We start from the raw sequence: 14,684 nt of genomic DNA on the forward strand, positions 1-14,684 counted from the left end.
GAATATGTCAACTGTTTAGGAGTCTATGAAGAATGTAAACACCAGAGAGGAAGAGGAATTGTTTTGAGTTGCTCAAAGGAGTAGAACCTGGAATAATGGGATGAAAGTGAGCAATGGGGAAGTCTGGCTGGGCATCAGAAAACATTGCTAAAGGTGAGATATATTAGAATGAGAAGTCCCCAGCACTTGAGTCATTGAAAACTAGACTGGACAAAGTACAGAGGAATACACAGGAGGGAAAAACCCAGCCCTGGCTGGCGGCTGGGGTGGACTAGAAAACCAAATGTGAATGTTCAGTCTCTAGTTGCTGCTTTTATAATCTCAGTTGAAGTGCAGGAGCTGGGATTCTCTGTCTGACCTCTGATCACTTTTTGCCTTTTTAGTTTTGCATACAGAAGAAACTTAACACTTTGTTGACAGTTTGGGTGTTTGTTTGTTTTTGTATTTTTTTACAACTTTAAATACAGTACTGAGTATAAATTAATCTTACATTAAAATAAAAAAAAGCAAAAAAAAAAAAAAACCTCACCAACTTTACAAACCACAGGAAGGAGATTTTGGAGCAGGAAAGCAAAGTGTCTTAAGACTTGAGAAGTCATGGGGTGGGGTAGGGGGAATGGAGCAGAGTGCAAGAGGCAGAGAAAGATGTTGGCAGCAAGCGAGGAGCTCTGGGCTTGAGGTGAGGGGAGATCTAAGCCCCTGTCTGATGAACCGCACTTCCCATCCTGCTGCATCATCACCTTTCTCCTGCTGCTAGTCTCCCCATGGAACTTCTGCCTGCACTGAGACCTGAATTTGGTGGATGGGACCTTTACTACCAGGGCACAAATACGAGGGTGGAATTACCTCCAGCCTACTCCTTGTTTCCTCTGTCCCAATGTGTATGCTGTACTGAGTGACCATGAGAGGGGTTATTCCCTGTGGAGAGGGTACTGCATATTTTCCCCTTTTTCTGCCTCATTCTCCCATGGGAGAATGATCACAGTAAAGGAAATGGAATAAGGAGAGGCAGCTGGGAAAGTTATAGCTCTAACTTGCATTGTAAGCTCTTTGGGGCAGGGACAGTTTTTGTTGTTGTTGTGTGTTTATGTTGTTTTGTTGTTGTTGTGTTCTGTGTGCACAGCACAGTGGTCCATGACTGGGTCGTCTCCTGCAATACATATGATAAATAACAATGTCCTAATAATTGTGTGTGTACAGGTGGTCCCTATCTGAAGAATCATTCTGTCCTCTGCCACCTAGACTTCTACAGCTCTCGAAGATGTCCGTGAAGGTCAGGACACCAGTCATCAATGCTCTTTCACCACAGGGGATTGTTTCTGTTTTTAATCACTGTTGTGAAGTAGAGGTTCACTTTCTCCCCTTACCCTCACCCCAAACCCCTTCAACTGCCCAAGAAATTCCTTGGATCTATAGTGCTTTTGAAACTGAAAAGAGCTTTAATGTAAGTTAAGGAAATCCTCGTGTGTGTGTTTGAGAGAGAAAAATGGGGGAGGAAAATGGGAGAACCAGGGATGTAGAGACGGAGCGAGCAACTGAGAGTGTGATATGAGAAACATCCATGAAAGGGTTATTCTGCTCTCAGATATTTCTGCATAATATTATCCTGCCCTCAGGATCACTGGTCAGCCAGTTACAGTTTGTTCTGATGAAGTAATGTTTCTAAGCCTGAATTTCGTTGGTTGATTGTGTTGTCATTCTGTATCCTGCAGGGGAGTTGTGAGCAGGGGGCAAGAGAGTGAGGGTCATTGCTCTGTGCACCCCATTTTGCACCCCACACACCCTGGGTAAAGCCGTGGAAAGTTTGCTTTTCTTCTAGCCCACCTGAGCTGATGCACAAACATGCCTGCAGATTCCTCCCACCGTGGAATAAATCCATTTTAAAACCAGATAGATATATATATATATAGATATATATATATATACACACATACAAGTGAATTAAACAATAACCCAAGTCCCCAGACTGGAAAGTCGAACCTCTACAGCCATGTGCAAAGACAGCATCCTTTGTCAGGGGGCCAGGAGAGGGGAGAATGATTCTGCCAGCTGTCCACTCCTTCCCACTGCCCCAAAAGTCTTCCAGTCTGCACCAGGGGTGGATGGGATAAATGCATTTTGCTTTCATTTTTTCTGTTCCCCGAGATGTTGTACATTTTAGTGGTTTTTAAAATAATATATACACACACACACACACACAAAATCTGTCCAGACGGGACAATAAAAGTCCTTAGTGCATTTTCCATCATTGGTTTCCTCTCTTAATCTGAGGTCTGACTGTTTTAAAACATGTCCATCACAATCATTGATCTCAGCCAGGGTCCCTCACCCTCACCAAGAAGAAGAGGGGAAAGGAAGAAAATTGCTCCCATTTCCCCCCCCCATTTTTCCCCCTCAAAGGAAAATTGACCCATTTTTCTTTTTCCCATTTGCTGTTCTATCGTCTGCAGTAGGAAAGGCATCATCCTGTTCCAGTTGTGATTTTTTCTTTTTTTTCCTAATGTTTTTTCTTTTTTTGGAAAACTTTAAAATGTTTTTAGTAAATGAAGAGAGGGAAATCTAGGGAGAAGGTCCGGTCATGGAAAGGGAAGCACCATTTGCCGTCCGACTCGGGCACCGAGACAGACCGACAGAGAGGAAGAGTTATCACTCTGAGGACCCCATGGGGGCAATACAGCAAATACAGTAAAACCTGCCAAGAGCGACCACTCATGGGAGTTAGCAAAAGTGGTCACTTGTAAGAGGTGGTCTCTCTTCAAAGGTTTGCACACCAGACAGTGGTTGTGTTCTGTGGCCTCTGCAAGTAGTTGCTCGTGACAGGTGGTTTCTCTTCAGAGCTGATCTCTAAGACAGGTTTTACTGTATATTAAATAAACCTAAAAGTGAAACAAACACAGACACTGAATTAGAATAAGAACCCATCTCACTCTTCTATTCTCCTTCCTTCTTTGATTCTTCTATGATAATGTTTGCTTTAAAGTACCACTTTAATAGCACTAAGAAAAGGAGTACTTGTGGCACCTTAGAGACTAATAAATTTATTTGAGCTCACAAAAGCTTATGGTCAAATAAATTTGTTAGTCTGTAAAGTGCCACAAGTACTCCTTTTCTTTTTGTGAATACAGACTAACACGGCTGCTACTCTGAAACCTGTCATTAATAGCACTGGAGACCAAGCCACTGAATTCTTCTGGTTATCTCCAGGACAGACCCAGCTAAGCTTGGCACAGGAGCAAAAATAGCAGCACATCACCCTTGCATTTGGATTCTTGGGCAGGCCAGGGACCTAGAGGTGTATTTTTTTGATTAAAATGGCAGAAGAACCCAGAGCAGCCCTAGTGCTAAAGGTGGGGTTAGAAGACTCCTGGCTCCAAGTTTCTGTGCTCAGACCAGTTCTTTCACTGTCTCAAAAGGCCTAGCCTATTGAGAACCCAAGGCCTGATTCTCCTTTAACTCACACTAGCTTTACACCAGTGAAATTCCATTGGAGTCCATGGAGTTACTCCTGATTTACATCTCTGTAAGTGAGAGAGTCAGGCCCCTAGAATTGAAAGGCTCCAGATTTAATTCCAAGACTCCAGTTCTCCTGTTGCTTTTTTTTAACCTTTGTTATGCTCTCAGACTTCCTGTTAGGGCAGCAAGACTCATCAAAGTGCTGCTCCTTTTCTGTCCTTCCACCATTTTAACCAAAAAACTAAAAAAAGCAATCCTGCAACAGAGACTACAAAATGGACATTAATTCTCCATTTCCAGTGGAAACTCAATCCATGAAGGAAGATCAGAGCGAGCTCCACATAATAGACAAATAATATGGTCTCCAGTGGTTTTTTGATATAGAGAGGATGGGCTTGCTCAGCTTTAAGGGAGGTGGTAGAGTGGGACTCAGTGGTAAAGTGGGATTAATGCATAAACCTTTCACCTCTGCAAGAATGAGTTCAAATGTGATGAATCATAAGTGGGATGAATTTGGTGAGTACCAGGCTAGTCCTGTTACTTCATTAGATCACACAATTTGGCACTATTGGGCATCTTGGCCCTACACTGGAATAACAAGAGCTGCAGAACTGAGATACCTGGGCAGGCTCAGGGCTGAAGTCGCAGCAGGTGCTGTGGGTAGCAATTGAGGTGCGTAGGCAGTGCTTGTGTGTGGGAAGGGTATTCCCCATGACTAGAAGAGCAGACTGGCTCACTTCCCAAAGTGCACCCCCTCCTGTGGCAGTTGTTATTACCTGCCTTGCACTCTCTCCCTGGCCAGCACCTCTATGCTGTGAGGATTTCTTTCAGCACTTTCTTATCATGGACATGCTTGAACTTCCGATGTTTTCTCTTTCGTGCTGGCAGCCGGCGCGCTCGTTGTCTCACTGAAACAGGGGCTGCAGTGATCGATGGTGACTCACCTGCCAAAACAGAGATGGGAGTGTATCATGCCATGAACAGCAGCGGAGACAGCTGGAAATACCACTCCCTTCCCACCATCTCTACAGCAAGAGAGCCGAAGACCCCCTTCTTCCTTCCCCTCCATTCTTCCTCACGTCATCTATTCTCCTCATTTCTCCACTCTCCTTTTCCTCTCTGCTCTTTCCCTCTTTCCCATTCCATGCTTTCCTCTGTCTTTCTTTCCCCCTTCCCCGCCTCCATTTCCCCCCGTTTTTGCCCCTCTCACAAGCAACACTCTGGGCAGAATCTTCAGTCACTGGAAATCAGCAAAGCTCCATGGACTTCACCAGCGCTGTGCTGATTCACAGCAGCTGAGGCTCTGGCCCTCTGTCTCATCTTGCAGCATTTCCCTCTCTTCCCCTAATACCAGCAGCCTTACCTCTGTGTTCACGTGAATCTGGCCGACCACGACCGGAGGGCCGAGATGACAGTGCCTCACATCGACACTCCAGGTGATCCTCCAAGGGCACAATGGCTTTTTTGAAGTTTGGCTTCCTCTGGATAAATTCTATCTTGTTTACCTATTGGGTGAGAATAAAAACAAACCCATCTAAAATATAAATACAGCTACAACTACCACTACATCAATATGATTACTACCTTTATTTCTCTATTGCCCTTCTTCCCAAAGGGTCCAAAAGCACTTTAAAATCCACGGATCAAATCCAGGCCTGGTACAGTTTGGTGCAACTTTCACTGATTTCAGTAGAGTAGCACATAGCCAGGCAGGTCTGACTTTGGCTTTGTACACAGAGAATCACTTCACCCACTCCTGACTTACAGCTGCTTCTTGCATGAAACATGAACAGTGCCCAGAAACATTACACAACTGGGAAAAGAAATACAGAACAATGCTGGGTCTGATAGATTTGACAGAGGAAGTTTTGGGGTAGGCAGAATGTAATTAACTGAATTGAGATACTGGAGTTAAAACCGTTACTGTTGCAAAAAACAGCATGGCAGAGAGGAGAAATTCAGACCTGATGTAAACAAGCGCAACTCTACTAACTTCAGCGAAGCCACGTCTGAATTTGTCTCATGATTTTTAATGACTAACATGGCAAGGGGCTCACGTCTCATGTTAAGGGCAGCACGTCTGGCAACACAGTCCTCCCGGGAACCATTCTGCAGCCCTTGCATCACTGATTCAAGGTACATGTACAATGCAGCTGAAGGGTGTAATTTCCCGCTCAAGCAGATGTACACATGCTAGCTCTGATCGAGCTAGTGCGCTAAAAAGAGCCAGAGTACGTACCGAGGATCGTGGATGGGATGGTACTTGAGCAGCTAGCCCGAGCTGCTGCGGCCACACTATTATTTTTAGAGCACTAGTTCAGTCAGAGCTAGGGGCTGTACATCTTCCTGCAGCGGGACTTACACTTCCCAGCGGGGGCAGTGTAGCTGTACCCTCAGTGGGAAGAGCACCTCTTACTAGATCTCCGGCAGCACATCCTACAGTCCCTACGTTTGCGCTGGTGGTTTCCCATTCAAATACTGACCAGGCCTGACCTAGTTTAGCTTATCTAACAAAACCACATTCCCTGAGGAGGTCTGCGGGCTATAAATACTATCACTGCTTTGAGTCTGGAACTGAAATCCTCCCAAACCACTGGCCCTGGCAACATCACTCAACCAGTGATCAAACCTACTGGCTGTTTATCTTTCCTTGAAAGCCCACACGCTTCAGACCACACGCTGCTCACTAGACAAACATTTCCAACCACACAATACAGAGACTTCTGTCCTCAGAGAAGCCATTTCCGGGTCACTTTTCCTGGCTGACTTTTGCCCTCTCCTTTGCTTTTTCCACAAAAACAACTCCCATTTCTCCCCCTCTCTCTTATTTCTCCCTCATTCAGAGTGGCTTTTCTGAGAAAAGAATTTCCTGATAAAGCAGACACACACACACCAGCCTGCCCAGGGCCTGAGGGAATCTCTCACAGGTCAGGCAGAAGATTTGTGCGGCAGGATTATATTTTGAAATGAGCTGTCTGGGAGGAAGTGTGGAAACCACTATTAACTGAAGAGCTAGCATGATCAGAGCAAGAGGTCAGCTATCAGGTGTCTGTTTACAGCCGGGCTAGGCAGGAAGATCACAGAGGGGAAAGGAGAGGAGGAGGAGATGCTGTATCAGTTCGTGTGTTTGGGCTGAGGTGCATTGTCAGAGCGGTGATGGAGAGGCCAGCACTGTTGGCCCCTCACTTGTATGACTACAGTTGGTTTGTGTTTTTAGTGGAGGGGCCATGAGAGAAGGAAGCAAGGGGGAGGGAGAGGATAGAGGATTCTTGTGTACCTGGACATGCCGCACGTGGACCATTGTGGGGCGACACTGCATGTTGCGGTTGTTGCAGCACCCGGAGCACCGCTGCACCTCCACACACGGCGGCCACACCACGAAGTTGGCATTGGTGGAATCTACCATGCTCCGGGAGATTTCAAAGACCTCTGTCCGTGTCTTGCACTCTGCGAGTACTGCTGGCTCAGCATCTACCACTGCATATAGAGGGACCGAAGAGAAAAATGGTGAAATAGGTCTTCACAGGCTACTCCCAGAAACCTGATGCAACCCCACTAGGTTATCGGACAAAGGCTCACACTTTCCTGGAGCGACAGATATATATTCTTTCTCCATCCTGCACCCATTCAATGCCCCTCACTGTCTCCTTCAAAGGGCCAAGCATCCTGATGGTACATAATAATAACTACAGCTCACATCTCGGGCCGGAAAGGACAGGGGCTAGTCAGTGCTGCTGTGTAACGAGACAGAGTGATTTGCTGCAGAATGATGTCTCCTGCTTCCGAACACCAGCTCCTCTACTGCAGGTGCTGAACGCTTGGCCTCTGCAGCGCTGTCAGGCCCTGCTGGCCCCAGCTGGAGCCAGAGGATGGGACTGGGAATCAAAAAGTGCAAATAACAATTGCTAGGGCACCAGGCCTGGTCCATTATCATTCCGCTCTGTTGAATTATTTCAGCTAATTTCAATACTTAACAATTAATAGCAGTCTCTACGTTTGCTTAGGGCAGTAGCACACTCAGCAGAAACAGAGTTAGTCACTGACTGACACAAGACGTGACTACAATAGCATATCTAGTGCTTGTTTTCCAGTACTGGTACAAGCTATGAAGTGAATGCTAATGCAGACAGGGCTCAGGCATTTCCAACACCAAGTCCGAAGGCCCAGCCAGAGGAGGGCATTGGGACACAGTGCTGGAAATGCCTGCACCCTGCTGTCTGCACTACCCCGGCACTGGGGCAGTTACAGCAATGCTGAAAGAAGGAGACTACATTTGGTAGCATAGAGGCAGACATAGGCTCCATAACACAAACACACGTACGTGGCTAAATGCACATATGCACAGTGAACACACTTAAACACGCACAGGCACATTCATACACTCCTGGTGGACACAGATGCAGACTGTATATACCCATGTACTGTATCTGTATACCTAATCTCCCACTTACACTGAAACTCCTCCACAGAAGTTAGGTCTGAGTCTGTCACTCACCTAGACTTCGTCTCACTCGAGGCAAGTTTTGACCAGGATGGGCTCGGGTTGAGTTCAGGTCCAAATTGGAGCCATCCTCTTCTGCAAGAGAAGGACATAGCCAAAGAAGACAATGTAGAGGTTAAAAAAGTGAGGCAATGGTTTGGGCATCAAGTGACAGAGGAGGCAGAATTTGGGTGATTCATCGGTCTAGTTAATGCACTAGCATGTCCTGTCCAGAGTTTTAAGTTCAAGTCCCAGCTCAGGTAACAAGTGCAATGAGTGTGGGGAGTCTCTACATTTGTTCACCTCATCATACTGCTCCATTCACAGTAACTGGCATATCTCGTTAAAGGGAGGCCCAGGACTGGACTTGCAGAAGATACTCTAGGGCAAGAGTGAGATGCACTTTAGCAGAGCTATTTGGAATATAAGTGGCGTAGCGGAGGGAGTTGCAAGTCAAGATTCAGATGAATCAGCTGAGCTGGGCTGGAGGGCAAGGAGCAAGGCTGGATTAGCAGGAGGTGCTGCAGGTGAAACCTGAGGTGCAGTGGTAGAGTTGTGTGTTTGTCCTAGGACTGAAATAACAGAGGGTGCTACGGAGCAGGACTGAGGGGCACTGGCAGAGCTGAGTGGAGGACCCAGGACTGGAATAGCAGGGCTGCGGGAGGTCAGGATGCAGGTGCGTTAGATGAGGTGGCGGTGGGGTACTTGCGTTCTCTCTCCCAACCCACCATGCTCATTTGAGGTAATCAACTTTTTTGGCATGAGAATAGAAAAATGAGTTTAAGATAACTCTTCCCCTCTATTACTGTCAGTTAAAACTCAGGTACTGGGGGTAGTTGGGAAGGAGGGGAGGAGGACTGGTAGCAGTCAGCACAGTTCCCAGTATCCCCATCCCACTGCTTTCCCATAGGAAGTGCTGAACAGAGAAATTCTCAAAGTCTCCATGGGTTGCTCTAGTAAGTGGCCCCTCCTGAGCCCCAGACAACAGCAGTGTTCAGAGACAACTCCCACCCAGTGGCAGCTCTCTCCTTCGGTGGCCTGGTGTAGCTGCAGTGGGAGGCAAAATGGGCATCAGCCTCCAGGGAGTTATTGTATTAAAATGAATTCAGGACCGGGACAAGGCACTGGACTGAAGATCTCTCTTTATCAGGCACAACAGCAGAGCAAGCTTCCCACACCTATCACTCCCCATAATGCACTTCACCCCTGCCCTGGAGAAGGCCACTTCTTAAGGGTGAGAGGAGCATTTGGTCTCTATTCAGTCCACAAGTTAACAAGTCATCATTGGTGGATATTGTGATGTGAACACCTGTCTGCCGGCCTGCTGTGACAACACCAGGCTGATTTCACATAGGCCAGCGAAGAGTAATGACATGCAGTCACTAACTACTTGAGGGCAGATTGGAATCTGTAACTTGGGTATGAAAGCTTTCAGTCCCATATGTGATCCCCTGCGTCATCCAGTCTTTCCTAATCTGGGTTTAGTGTGGAACCAACTTGAAAGGCTTCATAGCCCATTCCCAAACCCCTGGTCTCCCAAGAGAATCCTGTTTCATTTCTTAAGCATATGAGTGGTTAGTCACTGGAACAGAAATGTATCCCTTACATAAACTATAGGACATGACAGACTACACACATCTTCTCTGTCTCTCCCCCTCCCCCCATCTTGCGTTCTCTGGAATTTTATCAGGCCAGGGTGGGGGTTGCCTTTTGCATAAAGGTTGAGTTGATGAGAAAAAAATAGCAACACTGTTGACTTGAAACAAATCTTCTATTGAAAACCGAGGTCCCCCTTCTCCCCCCCTTCTTCTTGATAGGCCATTGCTGCTGTTGCTGACAGGGGTGGGGACCCAGGCTTGCAAAAGGCAGTGCTTCTAATTTTGGAAGCTGCCCCATTGTGTGGCTCATGGACTCAGAAGAAGAACTGGGGGGGACCTCGTCGCCTCTTTTTAAGGAAAACAATAGCAGCCCACAGCTGGTTCTCTCCCCCCCTCCCAGACCATTTTGAAAGGGAGCGGGAATGCTTTTGAGAACGTGCCAGTGGTCCGACTGGCATAGGAAACAAAAGCAGGAAATTCTGTTCCCCCGTAGATAGTGTCTCGGCAAGGATTACAAAGCTACAAACAGACAAAACACAAGAGAGAAGGCGAGGGGGGTGGAGGGGGACGGGCGGGAGCAGAGGTTAGAATAGAATGGAATTCACTCTGAAGAGACCGTTTATAAATAAATTCCTGACCCAGCCTGGCGACCATGACACGTGGTCCTATTCCCACATGTGCCAATCCCTCCACACTTTGCTCCCTGGGCTGCTGCTCTGTGACTTCAGTCCTGGCCAGGTGTTCCCAAGCACTGCAAACTCTGAGCTATTACCCACAGAAAATGACAAAGCAATTCCAATCCCACCACCAGTTTAGTCAGCCTGACACAATCCCACATCCTTCTTCCCTTTTCTATCATCTCATAGAAGGACCTACCTGTGAACCAGTCCACACACCTGCCTATGCCCCTCCCTATCTATTCTACTTGGGGACCAGCTCTCTCATCCCTCCTCCCCCTGCACATATGCCCACCTTCTCCTAGATGAGTGCTATCAGTTCACCAGGCCACCTCCCAACCACCCACTAGTCTGTCTTTCTGTCTACCCATGGATCAGTCAATTCATCCACTTGTGCATCTCCTCAAAGCCCACTTCATCCATTCACCTGTGTGCCTTTGCATCAGCTCATAAGCTAGTTCACTCGCTCGCTTGTGCACCTCCTAATCTACTCACCTTCCACTCCAACCACCTCTCTGGGAATCTCCTAGTTCAGAAGCTTGCTTGGGTTTTTCTCAAGCTTCTCATTCCGTGAACCAGGCTATTTAAATCTCCCCAGCACCCAGTCCTATTGTAACTGAGTTTTGCAGTATAGCTTGATAGACTGGCACCTAGAGAGTAACATGTTTTGATATTTAGAGTGAGTAAGCCTTGCCAGTGTACCTGATGGAAAAAGAAAGGTACTCCCACCATGAGATGTAAGGAAGGAAGAGGAGTGTTTGGTGTAGAGGAGATTTACCTACGGAGTCTATCTGCAGGGCACGCTGGAGGTCACTCCTGGAGTGCACCGAGCTGTCACTCATTATCTTGTAAATGTCTTCTGGGATGGGGTCCCCCTACCAGACAATAACAAAGTAGGAAACAAATGTTACACAGGTATTGAATGCCAATCCTGCACAAACAACTCTAATTATGGTGAGGAAGGGGAAGGTGGCAGTGGGAGGGAGAGGTAGGGAACCAGCCAAACGGAGAGAGAAAAGCTGCCATGAAAGTGTGGGATGGGAAATCTGAGAGAAGCGAAATGAGAGAATCTCTGCCTCTTACAAAGTGGTCTGCGGAATGAAGTCTGAGAATTGCTGAGCAATAGCATTACACGCTGAGGAGCCCTAAATACTTTGCCAACAGTCCGGGAAGTTTCATTATACAAGGATAGATTGTGTGACCTCACCAGGTGGCTGGCAGTCCTGGTGCATACAGTACTGGAGTTTTCAAAATATCAGAGAAAACCTTCCCAATATTTCCCTCTGTTATGAAACTCATTCATGATCTGTCAGATGTTCTGCAGGTTTTGTTTGTTTTTAAATCCCATTGGCCAATTATGTGCACATTTGGGCACTGTTAAAAAAAAGAAGTGGAAAGGGAGACTGACTCCTCTTTCACAGACCAATTTGCTACTCCTGTTTGATCCAGCAGTAAAGTCACAAACTCTGCACCACGACATCACAGTTATTTCCATGGTGCTGGGCTGTGATGTCATAAACATTGGATTTCAATGTCATAAACCTTGAATGCTGACATTACAAATGCCAGGTTACATGCCAGATTCAGAGCTGGTGTAAGTGAGTGCAATTCCATGGAGCTCAATGAAATCTCAGCCACTTATATCAACTCTGAATCGGTCCCTGGGACTGCCCTGCAGGACTACAGAGTAGAGGCATGGGAAAGCAAGTACTTATTAAAACACATTTCCAAAATAATAGGAAAAGAAACAGAAAAGTATTACTCAACTGTTCGGTTAGCTCCACGCTCTCTTTATTCTGGAGTACTCATGTGTGAAAAGTTGGCCTTTCAGCTGCTTGCCTAATTGGGTTGCTGTGCAGTGCGTGGTAGCTGAACCCCTGCGGGCTGCCCCGTTGTAACGGAGAGGAGAATTTGACCCCATGTGTTTATGAAATGTAGGTTGTTTTACTGTTTTATGATTATTAGTGAGATGCCTGTACCCTGGGTTCTGGTGAATGCTCTCTTAGCCAGATTATTCTTTGCTCAACTGCTTTCAGGGTGTAACATTTCATTTCAGTTTAGTGCTGGGGAAAGTGCCAGACTGATGACTCTAGAGACAATGAATCCTCTGTTTATCCACAGAGGAGGTACCACACAGGCAATGGCAATGCCAGTTTCACCCCACATGCTGTTGCCCCCTTCCCTGTTACCAATGGGCCTCAGGTCTGACCTTTAGGGACCATTTTTAGGGACGAGAAGAGAAGTGCAGTTTCCCAGCCCACTAAATCCTTGGACTCTCTACTGAGGCTGCCAATAAGAGAGCCAGCTAATGCCAGTTTTCATGGTGTTTTTTGTGATGTTGGCATCTTCCCACAAGACACACCGCGGAGAGGCCATAAACTCATGTCATTCAGGGGCCACCAAACAGCTGTCACATGAGGATGACTTCTGATAATTACCAAGCTGCACCTGGGTTGGAACCAGCGTGACCATCTTTTCAAAAGGCAAAAGCAGGACACATGCAGGAGCTCTGCCCCCCCTCTTTGGCCCCATCCCTGTCCATCTTCTTCCCCTGAGCTCCCACCCCCGATCCTCCTCTTCCCCCCTGAGGCCCTGACCCTTGGCCAGGCTAGGTCAGAAGCCGGAACTGGGCAGTGGTAAGAGCTGCCCAGGGAGCCTGGGCCACTGTGGTGATCCCCAGACCCTGCTGCACCTGCTCTCAGTGGGGTACAAGGGTGCCCGAGAGCAGTCTCCAGCCCATGCCCATGTCGCATGCCACCCAGGGCAGGTGGAGGGTCTGGGTCTTCCCCCACAGTGGCTGGGGCTCCCTGGGAAGCTCTTACCATGGCCTTACTCCAGGCTTATGGCCTGGCCAGGGGCAAGGCCTCAGGGGGAAGAGGGGCCTTGTGGTGAGGGAGGGCCAAGGCCCATCTCAGTGCCCCCTCCTCCCCCACCCCACCCCACACACACACCAGGAAGAGGCTGGTGCTGCCTCCGAGCCTCGGGCAGGTGCAGAGGGAATCCAGGACAAATGCTATCACAGAGTCATTCAACCCACAACCGAGACTTGAACTCTGCATTTCGGGACTGAAATTCGGGACAGGTGGTTACCCTAGTTGGAACCAGTGACCTAGAAGTGAAAGGCTCTGTATTCCTCCTGTATGGTACTATTTATGTATCACACACACTGGAGTTTATATTAGAAAACTGATTGTTTGTGAGTCCAAGTATTTGTAACCTGAGATTAGAATTGATTTTTAATGTTTTCACCTGTCAAGAAATGCATCTGTGGATGAATGTTGCACTGTACAGATGACTCTGGTCCTTCCTGATACTTAATACATGTAGGAAATTAGACTTTATTTTAAACTCTGGCACTTGCTGGGGTCAGCAGGCAGGTGCTACACAACTGCACGACTTTGGTGGAATTAGTGGGAAGAGGAGAGATGCGACCTTGCTAGCTAGGGAGGAGGAGGAGAGAAAACTGGAGGAGCATTTATGGATCAATGCTGTGCAGAGGAATTGCAAAAGCAGGCCCCCTCACTGGGGACCGGATGACAGGAATTAGCTCCACTCCCTGATCACAGAAGAAATTTTAGGTGCCAAGTTTTTCTTGTCGGAGATGCTATCAGTTTGACTAAAGCATGTCACCACACCCAGGCTGTAGGCCTCATTATTCTCTACCTGTATCTCTGAAGCAGCTCTGGGAGCGGGGACTGCATGCCTGGGCTGTGAAGTTTCTTACTTTCTTCCCCGTCACAAAGCCAAGTCTGAGAGGGACCTATGAGAGACTATGCCCGGGTTGTGAGGCTTGTTATGCTCTCCCCACCTCTCTGAGTTGGTTCTGTGTGAAGGGAATGCTCACCTAAGCTGTCCTAGCATCCCCATGTCACAGAGCCAGGGCTGAGGAAGTTCTGTGAGTAGGAAACTTCACATGCAGGTTACAGACGGACCCTTAGAAGCTAAGAAGGGAAGGCACACAGTGCGTGAATTACCAGCAAACACATCCACCTGATCCTGTGGTATGGCTTGGAGAAGGGTGGAATAGCAGCAGGGGGGTGGAGTCTCCCCAGGGGCCAACCAGAGCAGCCAGGGATTTTCCTGCAACTGCTGCTGCTGCAGCGGCTGGGGGGGTGGAATTAGTCTAGAGCAGGTTAATGATCTCCTTTTAACTCTGCGGTAGATCAAAGAAGTCTCTTGTCTTGATGGAGTCCTGGATGGCTGTCAAGTGCCTGAGGCCTGGCCTTGGGCCGCTGCAAGGCCTTGGAATTCCTACCCCAGTGATTTTGTTCCTCTCTCTGCTCCCACCCCGAGTTGCTTGCTTCCCTACGTTCTGTACTTGCATGCACAGCCGTCACACTAGAGACATGCAGGCAGACACACACAGACGGACGCATACACACTTCTGTGATTGTTTAACATTGTCACATGATTTTGGTGCTCATGAAAGCAAGGGATGTACAGCGCTGGGCAGGTACTGGGCAAGCCAGTGGGGTC

The 14,684-nt window shown here is 47.7% G+C and overlaps 1 protein-coding gene across 3 annotated transcripts in view; it reads right to left on the bottom strand.

Annotated features, from left to right (window-relative positions):
* Positions 1–429: 429 nt before the first annotated feature.
* The window catches only part of PDGFB (platelet derived growth factor subunit B), a 29,794-nt gene continuing 15,539 nt past the window's right edge, over positions 430–14,684 (bottom strand). For 2 of the 3 annotated variants that reach the window (XM_073326746.1, XM_073326761.1), the window contains 6 exons: positions 10,987–11,083; positions 7,949–8,029; positions 6,731–6,930; positions 4,817–4,958; positions 4,230–4,397; positions 430–2,876 (listed from right to left, as the gene is read on the bottom strand). In XM_073326746.1, coding sequence (XP_073182847.1) covers positions 4,261–4,397; positions 4,817–4,958; positions 6,731–6,930; positions 7,949–8,029; positions 10,987–11,083 — 657 coding nt within the window. In that variant the 3' untranslated portion in view covers positions 430–2,876; positions 4,230–4,260. The remainder of the gene's footprint in view (positions 2,877–4,229; positions 4,398–4,816; positions 4,959–6,730; positions 6,931–7,948; positions 8,030–10,986; positions 11,084–14,684) is intronic. The other variant, XM_073326753.1, reaches the window with a different exon arrangement.

This window comes from Lepidochelys kempii, chromosome 1, assembly GCF_965140265.1.
Source record: "Lepidochelys kempii isolate rLepKem1 chromosome 1, rLepKem1.hap2, whole genome shotgun sequence".
NCBI lineage: Eukaryota > Metazoa > Chordata > Testudines > Cheloniidae > Lepidochelys > Lepidochelys kempii.